At 33.0% G+C, this 22,520-nt stretch overlaps 2 protein-coding genes across 2 annotated transcripts; both read left to right on the top strand.

Moving 5' to 3' along the window:
* The first annotated feature begins 13,902 nt into the window (after nt 1-13,902).
* LOC108996108 (ankyrin repeat-containing protein ITN1-like) lies at nt 13,903-17,956 on the top strand. Its single transcript, XM_018971883.1, has 4 exons — nt 13,903-14,395; nt 15,701-15,796; nt 16,128-16,546; nt 17,348-17,956. Exons 1-4 carry the CDS (start codon nt 13,903-13,905, stop codon nt 17,954-17,956), a joined length of 1,617 nt encoding a protein of 538 aa, XP_018827428.1.
* A 2,653-nt stretch (nt 17,957-20,609) lies between these two features.
* On the top strand, nt 20,610-22,005 carry LOC108996233 (adenylylsulfatase HINT3-like). Its single transcript, XM_018972005.2, has 2 exons — nt 20,610-21,076; nt 21,904-22,005. Exons 1-2 carry the CDS (start codon nt 20,855-20,857, stop codon nt 21,988-21,990), a joined length of 309 nt encoding a protein of 102 aa, XP_018827550.1. The 5' UTR covers nt 20,610-20,854; the 3' UTR covers nt 21,991-22,005.
* The last annotated feature ends 515 nt before the right edge of the window (nt 22,006-22,520 follow it).

Genomic DNA, 22,520 nt, shown 5'->3' with positions numbered 1-22,520 from the left:
TGAAGTTTCTGCAATTCCTAAGTACCTGGATTCAAAAGTATCCCTATTGCCAAATTTTTAAAGCCAAATATTTGCATTGTCCTTGAGTGTCTTTTTACATCATTCTTTGTCTTATTTATTGCATTTTCATGTTTTCTTTGTTCCCCAAGCATTCTCTTATCATTCCAAAAGGGCAATGCGAGGTATCTGTCGGGGATCCCGTTCAAATATCCCATTTCAATTTTTTTTTTTAGTTTTTTTTTTATAGTGATTAAGAAAATATTAATTTTATTCTTTTTTTTTAAATATTTTAAAAATGTTTAAAAAATGATGTGGAAAAAAACAAAAAAAAAACACTTTTAAATAATTTTTTCACATCATTTTATTAACACTTTTAAATATTTTTTTTAAATAAAATTCATAATATTATTAAACAACATTTTCTTAATCACTAGGAAAAAAAACTAAAAACTAAAAAATGAAAAAAAAATGGTAACGGGAAAAATTAAAGGGATCCAAATGAACAGATCCCCCAGCCGGGATCCCTATTATTTTCCTTCCAAAATCTCATTTCTGTTCCTTAAAAGCTACTCCACCACGTGTAAGTAATTCTCAATGGAAACTTTCGGTTTGTATTAAGCCAATGTGCTGTTAATCATGTTGTAATAAGCATATATGGATACAATCTGTCACATTTGATAGTGTACATGGCTAATCATTTTGACATATATTCTGCAAAATCAAGAGTTAAAACCCCCCAAAAAATTGAAGCCAAAATTACAAGTTTGGAGAACCTTATTTGACAAACAATTAGTGCAATTTGGTTGTGAGACATGAGAATGTGGAAACTCGATTTAGGATTGTGTAAGGAAAAAATGTGAATAATAACAGGAGGTTGTCATATATCAGCTTTTGCTTACTACGCAACATTAATACATTAAGGAACAAAAGATATAAAAAAAAGGCCCTTCATAGCCAGTTTACATAAGAAGCATCTACAAGCAGCTGGCCTCCGAGTTTGTTTCACAAAATTTCTTATTTATGATGCTTTTCACCGACTTTACCTTTACCTTTTCAGATTTGGAGAGATTATATAATTCATGGTTCCTCTTAAGAAATTTATAATAGTAATAATGATAATTAAAGTTATGGCAAACCAAAATCAGATACGTTGGATTTCTTGTCACAACAATACAGGAGGTGATGACCTAAGATACGTTGAAATTGAGGGGTTTCAATCGAAATTCCTAAAATTTTAGGGTGTCGGATTGAACCCCTAAATTGATTTAGGGGTTCAATCCTTAACCCTAAATTGAGTTAGGGCCCTAGGGGTTTCAATTGAAACCCCTTCAATTTTAGGGTTTCAGATTGAACCCCCTCAAGTTATGTTTTTCAATTTAGGGGTTTTAAGTTATGTTTTTTATAATTATTTTACTATTTAAAGGTCCAATGTTAATAGAAATAATAATGTGATTGACAAGTGCATGTTTGGAATTATGTCATATGTTGATTGATTTTATTATTTTTTATTGTGTTGTGGAATCATGAATGTCTTCTCAAAGGGATTTCATTAATAGCACTCCCACCCCTACCAGTACCCCTGCCCCAGAACCTAACCCTACTCCAACCCCTGGGAGTGGGAATACACCTTGCCCCGCCCCTAAGCCCACACAAAGTAAGAAACCTGTTTCCGTGGTTTGGTCTCATTTTACCAAACTAGAGGGTGGTGACCCCAATAACTCCCAAGCTAAATGTAATTATTGTAGGAAAATATATGGATGTCATTATAGGAAACATGGTACATCCCAGTTAAAGGTCCATTTAGAGGAACAATGCAAGAAGAGTCCAATATTAAGATCCTTACTGGAGAAGGGTCAATCAAGACTAGAAATTGGATTGAAAAAAATGGTGGATGGGAGTAGTGGGGGTCCAACATTGAAAGGGTTCACAAAGTATAATGTTGATGAGTGTAGAAGGAAGTTAGCTCGTATGGTTATCATAAACGAGCTACCTTTTCAGTTTGTGGATGGGAGAGGGTTCCAAGAATTTTTCCAAGAATTGGAACCTAGATTTATGCTTCCTTCTCGTCACACAATGGCAAAAGATATTAAAAAGATATACTGGAAAGATAAAGATGTTTTGATGGGCCAATTGGCGGGTTTGGTAGTTTGCCTCACTACCGATTCTTGGACTTCTATCTAAAATTTTAATTATATTTCTTTGACTGTCCATTTCATTGATTCTGACTGGATTCTTCATAAAAAGATTATTAAGTTTTGTCAAATAACTGATCACAAATGTGAGACAATTGGGAAGGCCTTAGAAGCCTCTATAATGGAGTGGGGGTTGACACGGGTTTGGACAGTTTCGGTTGACAATGCCTCATCTACTGATGTCATCTTGGGATATCTGAAGACTTATCTTAAAGAGACAAATAATACATTCTTGGGTGGTGAATATTTGCATGTTAGATGTTCTGCACATATCTTGAATCTAATTGTGACTGAGGGGTTAAAAGATGTTGATAACTCAGTTGCACGAGTTAGACTGGCTGTAAAATTTGTGAGGTCTTCTCCTTCTAGATTGGAGAAATTCAAGATTGTTGCGAAGAGTGTGGGCATAACATCAAAGAGGGGTCTTTGTACTGATGTTCCTACCAAATGGAACTCAACCTTCTTGATGTTGGAAGCGGCCCAAGAATATAAAAAAACCTTTCAATTATTGGGTGATGAAGACATTCAATATGTCAAATACTTTGATGAGCACGGGGGTTTAGGATTGCCTAATGATGATGATTGGGAGGTAGTTGCTACATTTGTTGATTTTCTCGAGCTGTTTTATGATGTCATGTTAAAGTTATCTGCTTCTTTGCACTCTACATGCTATGAATTTTGTCAACAAATATGTAGGGTGAAAAAAGAATTAGACGACATGTGTAGGGGTTCCAATCTAAGGATGATGGGGATGGCATTGACCATGAGGGTCAAATTTGACAAGTATTTGAGAGATTTGACTAGACTCAATATTTTGTTATATGTGGCTACTATTCTTGATCTCCGTCTAAAAATTTCAGGCATGTTATATGGTTTGAGACTTGCGTATGATTAGGCATGGACTGATCTTATTGGTGAGATGGCCCGAGATACCCTTTATAGATTTTATTATGAGTTTATTTGTAACGCCTCAATGGAAGATTCAAACCACATAGCCTATACTCCAAAAGGACTAGTCAATGATACAATTGGAGCTCCACTATAACCTTATAAAGAGCAAGAACTTCTCCTTCCCAAGCAATGTGGGATCCCATACACCACCTACCCTTATCCATATCATATGGGGTATCACATTAATGCAATTAAGGGTGGTACTGCATCTACTACACCTACACATATCCCAACACCTACTCCAGACATTGGGGCAACAAAGAAGTGTAGATTGGTATGGACGAAGACCCTCGCACATAATCACACACTAGTCCATCAATCTACGGATGTGGTTTCAGAGTTAGACAATTATTTGTCAATGGATCTTATTCAAGAAGATGGTGATTTTGACATTTTAGGATGGTGGAAGGTAGCATCAAAGAAATATCTCATCCTTTCTGAGATTGCCCGTTGTATATTAGCCGCCCGTTGTATATTGGCCATAGTCTGCCTTTTGTACCGGAGGGCACATATTAGATCCTTTCTGTAGTTTATTGTCTCCTACAATTGTGGAGACATTGATATGCATACAGAGTTGGACGATGGGAAAGGATATTTATGTTCTGGATGTTTTAGATTTTAAAGAGACCGACGAAGAGGGTGGTGATCAGTCTGGATCTGGACCATCTGGTAATTATTGTTTTTATTTTATTATTTTGATTTATTTATATTCATTTCAATTTCATCAATATTAATTTTAGTATTGATTGTTGTAGCAACACATGAAACGACTCAGACGATGTCTACCTCCACTGCTATATGAACATGTGCTCAAGCCTCAAAAGAGTCAAAGACTACCCATCCAGCCGCCCCAAATGTCACAGTCAAAGACCCAAACCGCTCACATCTTTTTTTAGATTATAAATTTCTTAGATTTTTGAATTCTGAATCGGATGTATGTATTATCTATTTTATTTGTAATTTTGTAATGTTGATACAATGTCCATTGTACACTTTTTTCTTTGTAATTTTGTAATTGTTTAGACTTTCCATTTTATTTTTGTAATAGCTTAGTTATTATTATTATTTATTAGTTTATTAGGTAGTAGACTTGTAGTCTATAGTAGTACTCCATTAGTCTTAATTATATAAAATTGTGTATGTATATATTATTTTCATTCATGAAGCTTTTTTTTTTTTTTTGGAACTCTTTTTTTTTTAAAAAAACACAAATTTCTATTTTTATGGCCCAGAAGCCGTTTATGGGTCATTTTAGGCCCATTTCAACAGTTTCTAGGTCTAAATTTGTCAAACCCAATAGGGTTTGGCACCTTTGGAAGGAGCACAATGTAAGATGCAGAATAAAATCTGAGTAGAGTGGCACAACTAAAGAACTCCCGAACTGTGGCCACCACATCAGCCTCCACAATATCTCAACACGAACAATAGAATCCAGACCCAAACCCGTCTGGGCCGAGGCTACTATCCGCCGGAATAGAAAACATAGCATATTTAACCTCTTGGATTAAAAGGAGCTAAAGAAGAATGTTGTTTTCCTCTTCTGTAATGACATTCTACACAAACAAGGATAAATCCGGGGCAGCCCTCCTTGGTCTTGCCTTCAGAAAATCACTTAGGAATTCCACAACCCTAGTATGAATAGCCTCCGGGGATGATAAACAAGAACCATCATGTAGTCGCAATTCCTGCACCATCGGCTTATTAACAAAAACAAAAGTTTTAAAAAATTGAGCGGAGGCCTCGCCCTTCTCCATCCACCTAATTTTGGCCTGTTGAGATAACCGATCTCCTCTCTGAGAAGCCATACCGCAAGCTCTTCCTTGGCAATTAGCAATTCTGACTCAACCTCTTCAGAAAAACTAGCCTGCAATTGACCCTCTATCTGCTTCTCCAACTCACAAATATATTTTTTTTCCGTATGCCCACAAACTCTACGATTCCAATCTTTCAAAACCATTTTCAACTTTTTCAATTTAGCCCTAAGACGAGACAGCCCCACATCAGGAATTGGAGCCTGCCAAGCGCCTTGCACAACCTTTCTAAAATTCGCATGAGACGCCCACATTTGTTGGAACTTAAAAGACGATGGACCATATCTACATGCTTGAGACTTTAAAACAAAGAACATAGGAGCATGATCAGAAGTTGAGCAAGGTAAAAAATTACACAAAGCATCCGATAATAAATCCACAGCCAGAGAATTTAGGAGACATCTGTCCAGTTTTGACCAGCTTCTAGCCAAACCTTGCTACCCATTACACCAAGAAAACTTGGCCCCCATTGACTTCATTTCCGTTAACCCACATGCCTCAATAAAATCATTAAATTCATCAATTGTCATTCTTGATCGGGGTCTACCACCCCTACATTCCTCATCCTCACGAATAATATTGAAATCCCCAAGACAAAACCAAGGGATATCTTGCACGACATCCAACTGTAACAACTTCCAGAGATCACACCTCTCCATATGGTTACATTTTGCATAGACCACATAAACCATAACAGAATGAGAGGCATCCTTCAGCAAGACAGACACATGTTGAGCATTGAATGGACTAACCGACACCTCTAACTCATATTTCCATAACAACCATAATTTCCCACCAACACTTTGATTGGAAAAGCCATAATCAAACTTCAACCAATTTTCTAAAACATCCAACTGACTTTCATCAAGAAAAAGCTCAGCTAACATAATAAAATTTACTTGAAACTTCCTTACCAACTTACAAAGACGTCTCCGCAATGTTCGAATACCATGGGTATTCTAAAAAAGAGGCGTACAGATCATAAATTCATCCGAGCTGGCTTGCTAGGAACCCGAGATGAGCTTCTGAAAGTTCGTCCACCCTTACTTGCATCTTTTGCCACTATAGCATCCCCATTAGACGAATACTCTTTAATTTTGCATAGGTGCTCTATCCTGTCTTCATCGTGTTCTAAGACGTAATCCTCAACCATTCCCTCAGGCGGAAACGCCACCCTTTCAACCATTCCCAAAGATCCCAACTCTCCATCTTCCACAACGTCAAGTAACGCCCCATCCCCTGTCAACTGCTCACCTAACTCCTCTGCTCCCATCATACCACAAGTCTCCACCCTCTCCGCATCCGGATTGACATTCACTAGGCCAGATTCAACAGTACGCAAATTTTACTGGCCTCCGTAACCAGATCCTTCCAATACGACGGCTATCACCTCATGGTTACCACCCGAATTCTACACTATCAAGGAGCTTGAACCAACCCCATTTACATCCACTTTTCAGCCTCCAAAGCATCAACAACAGAATTATTATGGGTCATAGCAAAAACCTGTAAATCCAATACATTGCTTACTACATGATTACAACTCACAAGTGTCATGCCACCACAATTTGTTCTATCACCTTGTATTTCGGATGAACTAGGACCAGCCAAATCTTTTTCTGTACTTTCGTTCATCCCCACATCAACATCAACTTCGTTCACAAGCAGTATAGGAGACTGTAAATTCTCCATCGTTTTCATCAACAGCAATGACGTCTCTTTTGGCACATCAGCAGGAGTCACAGCCCCTTCCAAATTTTTGTTATCCGCAACAGGTTTCAGTTTCCACATAGCCACTACCTTCTCTGGCTCCTTTACAACTCCCTTCTTCTTACGATCAAACGCCTTAATGGCACCTTCCATCCATTTTCAAGTATTTAAATTATGGCCCTGAATACAACATTTAGAGCAAAAAGCAGGGAGTGTCTTATACTCAACCTCTATATAAAAGCTAGAAACATGGTGCGGATTGCCAATCCAAATTCCCCTTACGGGATCCTTTGCCGCATCAATTTCCAAGCAAATTCGTGCCCCATCTGCTCTCGTCGCATACTTCGTCGCGTTATCATGTCGTAAGAACCTACCCAACGGTGCAGTGATGTTCCTTAAAAATGACTCATAATAATAATTTGGTGGTAATCCATGGAGGAAAACCCACACCGGCACCAAGGAAGACTTTGAATCCTCATCAAACTCTGTGTGCCAATGGAACTGACAGTAAGAAATCCCATCTACATCAGTAGCCTCCCTCGACATTGCCCTCACGAAATCATCCTCATTGGTGAGTCACATGAACACATTCCGAGGTTTCCTCATTGTTGAAACCAACAGCTGCGAATTTAATCCCCAGCGACTGTGTATGAACACTTTAATGGCATCAAGGGACAGACGCGACCGAAGAAATTTGAGAGCCATCGATTATCTAAACAGTACAGCAGATTTTTCTATTTCCTCTTTAGAAAACAGAACATAGATCCGACCATCAATGGATTTGGCAGGACGGAGTGGGATATCAATTTCAGGTAATGGTTGTGGCATTTGTGCCACCAAATCTGCGAACGTTCGCTGTCTACCAAAATATGTGATTTTGCATTTGCATAAAGATAAATCAATGCCAATACTCTAATTAAGTAGTTTACAAAGAAAGAAACTAGTACCAACCATCAACCCATAGGGGAAGAGAAACAACCATAATAATAGTCATTGTTGACAGAGTTTTGCTAACTATTCATCATGTCACACTAGTTTTTTATTTTTATTTTTTCTTGTTAAATTAATTGAGTTCTTCTACTCATCATCACTATATCACATACTTGTTAAGGGCAAAAAATAAAATAAAAAATCATGTATAGTGTGATGTAGAGATGATGAATAAAATTTGTCATCTTAATAATAATCCAAGTATTGGGATATGTCTTGCATGTTTGCCATATCTTACACAGGTACGTTTTCTCTCTTCAAGGCAGCGGATGTGATTAATTTATAAAACTACATGTAAGACATATCTTACAATTTATTTTATGATTAATCAATATAATCATGTCAAATTATTAAAAAAATCTCAAATTTATAAAACTACTCTAAATTTCAAGTAAATTATAAAATAAACGTAGAATAGTTCTATGGAATCATCTTCCTATTGGATTCCCGCAAGAAACCAACCAGCCTCGAATCGGAAAAGGCGAGGGTTCCGACCCGTCATGAAAAAGGCTAATTATAGAGGAAAATAAACCGTAAACAAAGTCAGGGGTAAAATAGTCTAATAGAAATTAAGTCTAGCTCCCTGCCAAAGCTTTCTAGCATATAATCGCCAGTTTGGAACAGTATGAAGAGCAAAATCGTCCGCACAATCACATGAATAGAAGTCCACCACTGCACTCGAGGCTGCTATTTAATTCAAGGAAAATGATTTACAATATATATATATATATATATATATATATATATTACTATATAGTGTATATAGTAATATACATATTGCAGCTGTTTTTGTGTTTTTCTTGGCAGGTTTCTAAACACTAATAAAAGGAACAAAGAAGGTAACGATGATCGAGAATAAGATAAAGATGAGAATTTTTTAAATAATAATAAAATAATTTATAAATAGTAATAAGATAGTCTAAATTAAATATTTTTAACATTTTAGGAAATGAATGAGAAGAATTTGAATAAAAAATATAAAAAAATTAAAATATTATTAGAATATTATTTATTAATATTATTTATATTTTAAAATTTAAAAAAATTGAATTATTTTTTTTTCTTTAAAAATTTGAAAAAGTTATAATAATTAATTTAAAAGTATTTATTTTTGAGTGATACTTAGAAATGAAATGAGATGAGAATAATTTCTAAACATTTCATAAGTTACATCATAACTCACAAGCAAATTCACAGGAATGCTTGATAAGTAAGATAAAATGAGATATTATGAATAGTAATCATACTTTTCTTATTGAATTTGTAAAGTCAACCTGATGGACTCTCAGACCTTCGAGAAATGTTGGGACAAATGTCAATAGTCTTCAGCACATGTCTGTTGAATCGAGAAAAAATGTCAATAGTCTTCAGCACATGTTGTTGAATCGAGTAATGTTGGGACAAATGTCAATAGTCTTCAGGAATAGTAATTTGGCCCATGATCAGTTGACTGTCTATTGAAAGAATACAAAAGTTGCTATATTATTTAAAAACAATCATATATAAACTAAAAGGAAAAAAACTACCATATATAATAACAAAAAATCTTTACAACTTCCTAACACTCCACACTCCATATTATTTTTAAATTTTATTATTTTTTTTATTAAATATTTATTATATAAATAATGAATAAATAATTTTAAAAAAAATAAACTCAAAAAAAAATTTAAAAAATATATTAAAAATTTGAAAAAATTAAAAAAATATAAAGTGTAGAATGTGGTAAAGGTTGTGTAGCAATGCTCGTATAATAACAGTCCAAAGCATTGGGACGTGTCTATCGTGTTTTTGCCATATTTCACACACGTACGTTTTTCTCTCTCCAAGGTAACGGACGCGATATTTGAAGTCCCGGCTGCAATTATTATCGGCATATTAATTGTTGTTTTAGAACCGAATTAAAGCACGTACATTTCAGGAAGAACGCAGATAGAATGGGAACTCGGGAAAAAAAAGAAGAACTGTATTCGTCTCCGCTCTCCCTCTTTTTCTCTCTCTTTCTTTCTTATTTTTCTTCTTATTTTGTTAAGGTTCATTTGGACACTGGAATAGCTAAAAAGTTAGTAAATAATAGTAAAATAATTTAAGTTAAAATGTTTATTGAACTTTAAGAAATATGTAAAAGAAAAAGTTGAATAAAAATATTATCAATTTAAAAATTATTTAAATATAATTTTTTAATAGTATTTTTGTTTTAAAGTTAGAAAAAGTTGTATTGATTTTTATACTTTATTACAAAATTTGTAAAAGTTTTATTATTATTTTTTATTTAGATAATGATTAGGTAATAATTAGATAAAAAAGTTGAATATCATTTAAATTGAAAAGTGTTTTATATTTTAGTAATATTTAAAAATAAAATTATGAAAAGTTTTTAAAATTTAGAGAATTTCATATTTCATCTTGTGTCTAAATTATCTTATCACTATTTATAAAATTCTCATTTCATTTCACATCTCAAACTAGTCAGGCTCCCTTATTCTAAGCCTTAATCACATATATGTGAGCCTCTCATTGTTCCTTCCGTGCAGGACACTTGGACTCCCTTACTCTATTATTTGAGGAGTAGATCTTACCCTATGCCTAGTACTTTTCATTGTACAAATGTTTTAACCACAAAATAATTTATAAAAGTAAATTTATAAATTTATATAATTTAATGTAATACATTAAATTGTAGAGTTATTATTATTGTAAAGTAGATTTAACATATCGTATGAAATTATATAATTTGTGAGTTTTTTTTAATGAATTTTTTTTTTATGATTGTACACTTCTCGTTGGTAAAAAAGGGATTGGTATTGATCAGTCATGAAACTCATTTTTTTGGTGTCAAGTTGACTTCGGCTTGCCGACAATTATTTGTGAGTAATTTTTAAGAGTTAAAGCTGCTAAAATTCTTTATTACATTCTAAATTTTACTCTAGGAAAAAAAAAAAAACCATCTGTAATTTCCTTATAAATTTCAACTGTAAAAGATTTTGGGTGACCTTACATTCTTGATTTTTATGTTTATAAATATTTCGGTGCGTGGTTAACAACGCCCTTTTGATAATGATATTTATAAAAGTAATGCTACACATATTTATAATTTTACATATAAGATTTATTTTATCAGTTTTTTTGAAAATTAAATTTTAAATTTAATAATTTTATTCATATGAATAATTGATAGGTGTAGAAATAAATTTTTTATAAGTTTTTCTTTGATATATTGTTCTATTTAAAAATTATCAATCAAATAGTATTTTTAATTTTTTGAATTCCTGAGTGATCTTTAAATGAAAAGTTATTATCATTTAGGAAAAGTCAAGAAATTAAAAGAAAAATAATTAAAAACAATTGATTTTTTTTATTGATAATTGTAAAATTTGATTGTTAAATCAATTGCTCCCTTGAAAAAATATCCCGGTGGGTGGAATGTCATAATTTGAAATTTTTTATGACACAATTTAAAAGCTGGCGATGACGTGTACATGATTAGAGCAGAGCCGCGACATGGACATCTAATGTAATGTCGTTGGAGTCAAAGAAATAATTAATGAAGTTGGTGCATCACGAATAATTAATTATATATGTCTATTTAGACAAGAAGATTAATTAATAATTAATTAATTAATTAATGAGGTCATCGCTAATTAATTATATATATGTCGTTGGTGCATCACTAATTAATTAATGAGGTCATCGCTACCCAAGTTGGTCTTAATTAATATTCAATGACCGACCTTAATTAAATGCATGTTCTTCGGTTGATCTATGAGCGCCATGCAGGGTGGGTGGACGTGTGTGTGTGTATATATATATACACACACCCGTCTCTCTAAGTTTGTCTTCCACCGGTGATCATCGCTACTTTTAATCTGGGATTTACAAGTGGTTGTATTTGGAAAAGCCCCTCACCCGTCCTTGTGAGTATCATCGATCTACTTTTTCTTTTTCATCAGAATCTTGTACTATGCATGCATCAGCGTAGAGATGAAGTTCAACTTTTTATTTCATTACTTACTAGCGTAAAGCAACGGACAATATTCCAAAAAGTAAACAACTTAATTTTCACTAGTAAAGCTTTTTAGTAAACCTCTACAATTAAAAACACTACTGTTAAAAACGCTATTTACTATCGCAGTCCAAAACATGTTAAATGGAAAATTAGGGATTTCTCAGTACCTAATTTAAAGCTCTTGTAACTTAGTTGTAGTTCTTCTTGTCAGGTGAGATTTGGATAGTGAGTTGAGATAAAAGTTAAAAGTTGAATAAAATATTGTTAGAATATTATTTTTTAATATTATTATTGTTTATGAGATTTGAAAAAATTGAATTATTTATTATATTTTGTGAGATAATTTGAAAAATTTGTAATGATTAGATGAGATCATAAGATGAGTTGAGATTAATTATGAATCAATTATCAATTATCAATAATCTCAAAGTCAACAATATTATATAGGATTTAAACATGGGGTTAAATTACTTATATAATTTGGAGGTGAAGGGATAACGTTGGTTGGTGGTTAACTTTATTGCCATTTTGCAAAATAATTAAGTGACAATTTCAAGGGTAATCTAATGTAATGTCGTTGGAGTCCAAGAAATAATTAATCAAGTTGGTGCATCATGAATAATTAATTATATATGTTTATTTAGACAAGAAGATTAATTAATATATAGCAGCATCGCTACTCTTCATCGATGATTTTATTATCCTGAAATGATCTCAAGGGATGTGAGATGGTGATATACATACTGTCTTAACCCCAAATGAGACTAATTTCCTCAATCAATCATGAGGTCACGTACTCTTCATTGTGTTTTGAATGATCCTTGTCTTTATATATATACAATGGTACGTAGCTAGCTATATATATCTATCAAGATCCTTAGAATTCCTGTACATAATCTGACACCTAAATTAATTTGGAAAAGAACATAATTTGTGGAATCTACGTTAATTATTGTTGAGTACCATTGGGCATTGGGTCTAATATGGTAACACCCCCCTCTTTGATATACAATATATTGACAAGCATCCATCGTTTGAAGGTATTGATCTCTGACCTCCAGATAATTTTAAAAATTATCTCAACTAATTTAAAAAAAAAACTTTAGACACATCATATTTGTTGCCAAAAAGTAAACAACTTAATTTTCACTAATAAGACTTTTAGTAAAGCTCTGCAATTATAAAAAGTTCTACTATGCAATCCAAAACATGTTAACCCAATCCATAACATGCATGCACTTAGTAGAAGAAATTAAAAATCATTTTTCAAAGTCAAGATCGAAAATGAATTCCTAGAAATAATAATGTTAAATTCTTGATTTCAAAAATTGAGATGTATCACAATATTAGTGTCTCTTTCTTTCTATTCCAAGTTTCGACTAATATATGTACTTCATAACTTGACAGGCAACATGGAAACAAACACTTTACCTCTCGAATTGCCAATAGAGATTGGAGCTAATCAGAGAGTTGAGAGTGGAAACTCTTCAGACAACCAAGGTCGTTTTAACTCATCAAACATCTCAGATAATGGACAGAATATGATAATACAGACTGAAGATGATAATTTGATAATTGATGAAGGAAACCCTTCAAGTTCATACAACCCAGGTCTCTCTCTCTCTCTCTCAATATGCACAAACATTATTAGAAGAAAAAAATAGGCTTATAATTAAATGGAAAATTAAGAATTTCTCATTGCCTAATCTAAAACTAATCTTGTAACTTAGTTGTAGTTCTTCTTGTCATTGAAACGTGAGAATTGAAATTTGAATCACCATGAAAACAAGTACAAATGATTTATTTTAGGTGGTTTATCTTAGATCAGATATGATTTAATTTTAATTTGCAAGAAAGATTCTAGATTTAAATATTGTATATCAAATCTTGTCATGTCAATATTATATATAGTTATAATATAGTTACAATATATTATTATATATATTCACCATATATATATATAATTATATAGTTATAATATAGTTATTCACCATATATTCACCAATATATATATAATATTATATTAATATACATGCATACAAAATCGACATATGCATACAAAAGATGATATCGTTATGTACGTAGTAGTTTGCTGGAAAGTTAGTATAGGTGTCGGAGTTGTTTCGTTTAATTTATTTCATAATTCTATTTATAATATGAAAACTGGAGATAAAAAAGCATATCAATTATCATCTGTATAATATATATATATATATATATATATATATATATATATGCATGCATGGCAGGGCCAGAGATCAGGGAGGATGATAATTTTGTGCGGCCCTTACTCAAGGCTGTGCGAGGAGGTGATTGGAACGCTACAAGAGATTTCCTCAACGAACACCCCCATGCATTGACAGCAAGAATGACTATATTTCACGGCCGTGAGACGGTTCTTCACGCTGCTGTTGATGCTGAACAGGAAGAGATAGTGATGGAGTTGGTCAATATGATGTCAGAACATGATTTGGCAATGCAAGACAATTTCGGCTATACAGCTCTACATATTAGTGGGAATCAGAGGGTGGCAGAGTACCTGATTAAAAAAAACAAGAGATTGGTCAGCATCAGAAATAATGGCAAACTACTTCCAGTTGCTGTGACTATGTTCGATGGGCATAAAAAATTAACTCGCTATCTCTATTCTCAAACTCCGTTGGAAGATCTGGAGGCATATAGAGACTTAAATGGTGCTTCACTTCTTAACAGTTGTTTTTATCAAGGAGATTTAGGTAACAAATTATTATTGTATTCTCTTCTAACCAATCATTGGCCGTAATTTTTGGTGATTGAATTAATTAATTGGATATTATATACACTTATGTACGTACGTACGGTACAACATTAACACATGATGATCTTGCAAGATATGGCTTTGGATTTAATGAAGCGTTGTCCACGTTTGGCTCTTGCCCTGGACGGACGACGTATGTCCCCTTTGGAGGTATTGGCTGAAATTTCGACTGACGCATTCGAGCTGAGTGGAAATTATGAGATGGTGTTTTGGAAACAATGGATCTACAATCACTGTTAGTACTACTGCCACTCTTTTTTATATCTCTTAGCAGCTTTTCCATTCATTGGCTCTTTTTACGGAAAAAAAAAAAAAATTCTAAAAATAATCTTACTTTAATACATCTTTTGTAATTATATTTCCTATATCTCGTGGTACGTAATTAGTTGAGTAAATAATTATATTTATACATTAATGCACATCATCAAGTACAATACTAACATATTTGAATTTTAGATTTTGACATAACTACCCGCGTCCTATTCTAACAAAGTTAATGTAAAAATATTATAAAATAATTATAAGTGTATCATTATTATTAAATAATTTACATGATCTAATCATTGGCATTCTTTTCGTAATTTAAAACCTAAAACACAAAAATCAAGACAAAGTTTTCTTAAAAAAGTACTTACCACTTTCAAAAGATCTTACCGGTATCTTTTTCATACTACTCTGATAGAATCATATCTCAAAACACTTTGACGATCCAAACATACTTCATAGAGCCTTATCACTTTGACAAAAACCTATATAGGTTGAAATTAAAGTTTTCATCTTGATTATAAAAATTTTAAAAAAAGTTTCATATATATATATATATATATAACCTAATTGAAGGTGATAACATAATATTGAACTCTCTCCCAACTAAGGTTGCTTGTATATAAACAAATATAATTGACAAGTCAGTTAGAAATCAATTTGACTTTATTTGTTTATTAAATTAAATGAATTGAACTCTTATAATACTCAGCTCTACTTGTATTAATAAGTCAAATAACTTCATACAACTTATTATTTTATATTAATATTATTATTTTTACCTTTGTAATGAAAATATTTTTAAGTATTCAATAATTATATATATAAGAGAAAATCATAATACGTAGTCTTAATAGTACTGTTCATGCATGTTGCTTGAATTTAATTTGCTCCTTCAAGATAGAGATTAAAAAAATACTGCCTTAATATATTATTACTTAACTTTTATTTGCCTTTTTTTGTTTTTGGGTGGGGGAAGGTATACATGACATTTCATTAGCAGATTTAGCTCTTGCTGCCGATCAATTCCGTTTGAACATCCAAAATCATGGTCAAGAAAATACAACCGGATCAGGTACGTACGTGCGTTAATTAATGCATAAACTTAATTTATGTCCCTCGAATTTTTTGACTCCTGACATTAATTAATGTTAGCCAATGTTTGGGTCGGAATTAATAAAGGTCATGAGCAAGTTTTGGTTTTACTTAATTTGCAGTGCGAGCTGATCTATGGCGCCAACTAGTTTCAACTCTCTTCAACCTCTTGGGTATAATATTAATTGCATCCATTTACTTTTTTGAATAATTTTTGTTTAAAAAATTGTTATTCTTGATCATTTATTGTTTCATCCAACTTATAAACATGCATGCATTAATGTTTCGTAATTGCCAAATTAATTGTATAGGATTCAAGCGTTTATATGAAATGAAGTTTGAACGAGCTCAATTCCAACAACTTCTGACCCTTATGTGTCAAGAAATCGAAAAAAATCAATATGAGCCGTATATTCTTATGCAAGCAGTGTTCGAAGCCATCAAGAGAGGGAACTTTGAATTTGTTTATCATATAGGCAAAGCAAATCCAGATCTTTTGTGGGAGGTTCATTTTGAAAGTATGGGCATATTCCATTGGGCCGTCCTGCATCGTCAGCATAGGATCTTTAGCCTTCTATACAGCTTAAAAAAGATGAATGCTCAACTAAAGAAGAGAGATAAATTCGGAAATACCATATTGCACATGGCAGGGATGGTAATAAAAAATACTGCTATCGATTCCATAAGAGGAGCAGTTTTGCAAATGCAAAGAGAAGTTCAATGGTTTAAGGTCAGCCCATCCATCTTCTCTCTCTGCTGCTTTATTATTTTGCTCTCGACAATACACTCTTTAAACTAATCTAGAGTTAGATTTTCAAAAGAAAGAAAGAAGAACAACAATAGTACCATGTAATGTAGGTATAAAAAACCTTTCAATTTTTTAGGCAAGAACTCATGAACAGCTTGAGCCCATTTGTTTTACTTTAATATGTCTTAAAATCTGCATTTCTTACCAAAATTATTTCTAATATTAATTTTTAATTCCCCTACTATGGTACTTTTGATTTTAAGAACTCTACTATGGAATGTGGGGTGGAAAAATTTGTATCACTTAACTTCAAAACAGTGGTACTTTTGATTTTAAGAACTCTACTATGGAATAATCCTAATTAGAAACTTCAACCACTCTGCAAGTATTATATTTATTATATATAGAATAACTCTGTTTTGCATTCGATGTTTGTTGGTGTCACAAGATTGCTACTAAGCATGTCTTTATTATAAGAAAGCTAAAATTCTTGTTGTCAAATTTTCAATACGGAAATCTAATAAGCAGATTAAACTGAAGAAATAAAATACAAATTTGAAAAAAGAAACTGACATGTATACAACTATTTTTACAATTCTTTGCACTTTCATATTTTAATGAATGACATTTTTATAAAATAAATTATACAATAATATTCTTTTATAGAAATACCAAAAGATTGATGATGGTCTCGCGCGGTTTGTTGAATATAGATGGCTAATTCTTTTGCAATAGTCTACTGGCAATTTTTTCCTCATAGTTTTATTTAATAAATGCATGCAGGAGGTGGAACGCATTTGCCCTCTCACTCATAAGGAAATTTCAAACAAATACAATCTGACTGCCAGGCAATTGTTTACGAAAGACCACAAAGAAATGAGAAAAGAGGGAGAGAACTGGATGAAGGGCACAGCAACTTCTTGTACTGTGGTCGGTGCTCTCATCATTACCATTATGTTCGCGGCAGCATTTACCATTCCTGGTGGTAACCATCAAGATACAGGCTTGCCAATCCTCATGCATGGCAAACTATTTAAACTTTTTATAGTAACTGATTCTCTGTCGCTATTTTCTTCATCAACTTCAGTATTGATGTTTTTAGGAATCCTCACATCACGTTATGCAGAAGAAGACTTTCTTAGATCCTTGCCAAGAAAGATGATTATAGGCCTTTTCGCTCTCTTCTTCTCTATTGTAACTATGATGATAGCCTTTTCTGCTGCTCTTTTACTTATGTTACGTGGAAAATACCGGATCGTCGTTCCTATTATTGGTTTGGCTGGTATTCCCATTATTATCTTTGTATTGATGCAATCTCGCCTTCTTGTTGACATGTTTAATTCAACCTATAGACCAGGCATCTTTGATAGAAAAAAGAAGCCTTGGATTTAACTTTTTACCTTAGTTAATGTAATGTTGTATTAATATATGGCAAACTAAGCAGAATTGATGATTATTTTTCATTGGAACAAATATCTAAACTTATGTGGCATATTTTGTAATTCCTATTTTACATTGATGTTCACACGATATAATTTTATTGGAGTTTGATTTTATATTTTTTAATGATTTAGGTAGTTATTCTTTCAAAGGAAAAATGATTTAAATCTCTAAAATTTTATATTCATGTTTGAGAATTTAGAGTGGGAAAAATGAATTAGATCTTCTTTGATACAATTGCTTGTTTGGAAAAAGTTTCTATCTCAAAATTTTCATCTTATCATATCTCTTTCTCAAACTTTACTCAAATACAAATACTTTCAAATTAATACTTAACAACTTTATAATCATTACAACATTTTCTCTCATTTTCCAAAACCTAAAAAATACTTAACTAAAAGTATCTCATCACTATTTACAAATCATCTTACGATTATTCACAAAATTCTCATCTCATCTCATTCCTCTAAAGGACTCAATAAACGATCTCAATCCATTTCATCTTATCTCATTCTATCTCATCTCAACATTGAAACACCATTTAAATACAAATAATTTTAAATTTTAAATTTTAAATTTTCAACTTTTTTATCTAATCATTATAATTTTTCCAAACTTTCGAATAAAACATAAAAATAATTCAACTTTTTCAAATCTCAAAACAAAAATTATATTAAACAATTATATTTTAACAATATTGTAACTTTATAATATTTTTATTTAGCTTTTTCTATATCATTTTTCAAAACTCTATAAAATATCTTAACTCAAATAATTTTATTATTATTCACAAACTATTTTATTACTATTCATAAATTTCTAATATCATTTGATCTATATAACCAAATGAGGCCTAAATTAACTCTTAAATAAGCTCAAGCTTGGGGGATTAAAATACATCGTACCAAGAGGAGACTCCCATTGGGGTCATTTCATTGGAAGATCTATTCGGCATTGATGGATATCAATTCTTTTTTAAACAATTTTTACAATTGGAGTGACAAGAAAATAAATCGATTTCAAAATCAATATATGCATAATATTGCACAACTATATTCAAATGCATACCCCTTGTCACCATTCCACAATGTTTATTACCCTTTAGTAGTGACAAAGATGAACCTCTCTAGTCTATATTTAATTTAACAGCAATGCAACTCTTTTTAGTTAGAAAAATGATTATACAATTATTATTATAATTCTCTACACAATTTTATTTTATATTATAGATGTTTTTATAAAAAAACTTATAAAAAAAAATATCGTTTTACATAATGCCATCAACTTAAAAGCATAATTGTATAAAAAAAGAGTAATGTTATACATCATGATAGAAAATACACAATAATAGTATAAAAAATTACAATAAAATGAAAAATTCAAACGAAACTAAGAAATAGATAGATTGCTAACTAATACTATCTTTGCTAACTAATACTATCTTATTAAAAAATAACAACACACCACACTGCCATCACATTTTCATTACATTATGTAATATATGACATATTTATTGTTATTGAATAATAAAAGATTATCTAATAAAAGATTATCTAATGTCATAAATGTGTTACATCCTATATAATAAGATAAAAATAAAATGATAATGTGGTGTATAAAATTTTCTAATAAAAGAATTTATATATATCATTACTCATTTAATCGTGTAATACTTGCTTATCAAAACTATATTGGACACTGGAACTCTTGACCGGCCAGTGAAACCCGTCGGCTGATGATCGAAAGACAACACAAAACTCTCTTTTCGAGGACTGCGTGCACACGCCCTACGTGTTTTCAAAACGAATCGTTAGATTTAAGTGAAAAAGTGCCTGCCTCATCCCCTTCCACAGCCCAAGTCAATATCTCCTTCTCAAATCAAGTTCCCCTTCCTCAGCCCTATACTGAGGACTCTCTCTCTCTCCCTCTCTGGTATTGCAGGAGCAGGCCGAGATAGGAAAAAGGTAGTAGATATGGCCGTAACGAGTCTCGGCATCTGCGCTCGCAATTCTTCGGCTTCTCTAAGCTTTCTGAGCTCACCGCCATGGATATGGCTGTAGTGGATATTCCCTCTCTTTTTTATTCAATCAAAGTTCTTGTCTTTCGTATGAATTAATAAATTCTTGCTTCCACTAAAGCTTCAAAGTTGATCAGAATGATCCGAAAAGGTGAATTGGCTGCATTTATTATGGGTAGTATAGAAGAACTTACCCACTTGGACCGCATATTTCCTAATATGTGAATTGCATTTGCTTTATTCTCGCCATTACCCACTTAGACCCACTTAGGTGCTCTGTCGACGGACAGTGGAGGACAAGACCACTGCGACTCCATCAAAGGTGGAGAAGGCCGGCGATAGGTAGTGGAGTATGCAACTCCGTCGATGTTGGAGGAGGCCATCGATGGGCAGAGGACGGAGACTGACGAGAGGGCTTTCGATTTTTCGTAATTTTCGCTGTTTTGTTTCTAAAATATGAACTAGGGGTAGTTTAGTCATTCACATGCTACACACGTGCACACGAACGTAGGCTTGCAAAGGAGTTCTCCGAATGGGACTGTACGTAGCGGCAACCTTGCTTTATTTATACGACGTGTGTCGTATGGATAATAAAGCAAAGCAGGGCTAACCAAACGCCCCCTATCTCGACCACAGCGCCACCAGGGCCACGCTAAACCTCCATCCTCTCAAGAAATTACTGAATACTCGAACAGAAAGGAGGAAAAACCCACGGTTTTGGTTTGTTTCTCTGCCTTCTCAGATCAGAATCTCACTTTAGAAAGTTCTGGAAATCATGGGCATAGCCACATCCACAGCCAGTGATTCTGTCAGAAGGTTCGGTTTCGCTTGACATGGAGGCACGGAGGCTCGCCATTCTCTCTTCCCATATCTGCCCTCTCGGTTCCAGTCAGCCTCGGGGTCGGACTCGCATCCCACTTTTTTCAACCCTCTCCTTTTCCGATTGCGCTTCTGATTCGGATGAGACTAAGCGGTTGCGTGATTCACAGAAGAAGGTTCAGCAAAACGACTGCGTTTTCTGCAAGATTGTGTGCGGTAAATCACCAGCTCTCAAGGTAATTCGGCTTATTTGATCCTTTTCGTTTGGATGCTGAGAAAATTCATGAAGAGTGGAAGAAAATTGAAATGCTATTTTCACGGTTTTTCGTGATTTGGGTTTCGCAATTTGGAGAGCTTGTATGCAGAGAGCTAAGTTGAGAAGACAATTTGGTAATTGAAATTTAATGTGTAAATATAAAACACACACAAACTGAATATCTGTTTGTCGTGCGCATATATGTATTTTCCTTGTCCAACGTTTTCCTAGTTACCAAACATTTGCCTACTTATTATTTTTGTTACTTAAGAGTCTCCTGGTAGTATCTCTAAGCATTGTGGACCATTTTTTTAACATTTTTTTCAAGTGGTCAAATTTTTTTGCCATAGTCATTGGATCATTAATTACTATCTTTGTTTATCTGCGTGAAAAATTCACTGTGATCTCGTCATTGTGAAATCCTCTTACGTTTTTCTGCATTTTGAGAAAATATTGTTGATTATTTGCTGGGAAACCGCTAACTATTATTACTTAGAAGTTTTTCTTGTGAAGCGGGGAAGAATAAGATTTTGAACCCTAAGTCCCCTACAGGAATTTTAATATGCTTAATCAGAGTTTTCTAAAGAACACCAAACGTTTGGAAAAGTTGGCAAGTTTCTTGACTTTTGATGCTTCAAGCACTTGTAGTTGCTAAAACTAGTATAGCCTGCGGACGTGACTCAAGACCTAATCTTATGCTCAGCATGAACTGAAGGTGTCTCTTCATAACATGTTATGATGTGAAAATACCTTCTCTATTCACTTTGGTTCCACTTTTTGTTACTTTGTTGAATTTGATTCTCACAGCTCTATGAAGATCATGCATCCAAGGTTCAATTTATCAGTCTATTGCTAGGTGTGTTTCATTTTACTTTGGGGTTCACTGTGGTTTAATGTTCACCTCTTAATTTAGTCCACATACTTTTATGGGCATATATACCAATGCCATATTGTTTTAATCATGAAGTAACTCTTAGGGATGTTGCTTGTAGAGTCTCCCTTTTTCCCTATGCGCTACCTAATGGAGAGCTTAAAGTAAATCTCAAAGTATACTCAGTCTGTATACCATGCTGATTCTTATACTGTCTCTTCACTCCTGATTGTTTTAACATTCAATGCAAAGTAACTTTTGTTCCTACAAATAGCTTGGAGAAGGTTTTCTATGATTATACATTTTGATTTAAACCATGATAATTGTTTTTTAATCTCAACGATTATCACCTAACCCAAGTTATAGGGTTTTGTGCTTCCACCCAATATATGCCACATTGTTTAAAATTTGGTAATTAACTACATCCATTTGAGACGCTTCTTGTGTAAGTGATGCTATCAGGCATTATTTTTTGACATCAGGAGAACATGTAAATCAATTTTAAAAGTTTGAGATATAGGGCAAGGTTTTTGCCAGATGCTTATGCCGAGTT

The sequence above is a fragment of the Juglans regia genome, chromosome 5, assembly GCF_001411555.2.
Source record: "Juglans regia cultivar Chandler chromosome 5, Walnut 2.0, whole genome shotgun sequence".
Classification (NCBI taxonomy): Eukaryota; Viridiplantae; Streptophyta; class Magnoliopsida; order Fagales; family Juglandaceae; genus Juglans; species Juglans regia.
Note: the sequence above shows the minus strand (reverse complement) of the source record. Positions and strands in the feature narration are given on the sequence as shown.

Bases quoted from the DNA above. Each gene is read 5' to 3' on its own strand.
- LOC108996233 (XM_018972005.2), top strand. From the start codon at position 20,855: ATGGAGGCACGGAGGCTCGCCATTCTCTCTTCCCATATCTGCCCTCTC. The intron at 21,077-21,903 runs GTAATTCGGCTT...TGATTCTCACAG, and splicing joins GTAAATCACCAGCTCTCAAG to CTCTATGAAGATCATGCATC.
- LOC108996108 (XM_018971883.1), top strand. From the start codon at position 13,903: ATGGCAGGGCCAGAGATCAGGGAGGATGATAATTTTGTGCGGCCCTTA. The intron at 15,797-16,127 runs GTACGTACGTGC...TTAATTGTATAG, and splicing joins AGAAAATACAACCGGATCAG to GATTCAAGCGTTTATATGAA. The intron at 16,547-17,347 runs GTCAGCCCATCC...AAATGCATGCAG, and splicing joins GAGAAGTTCAATGGTTTAAG to GAGGTGGAACGCATTTGCCC.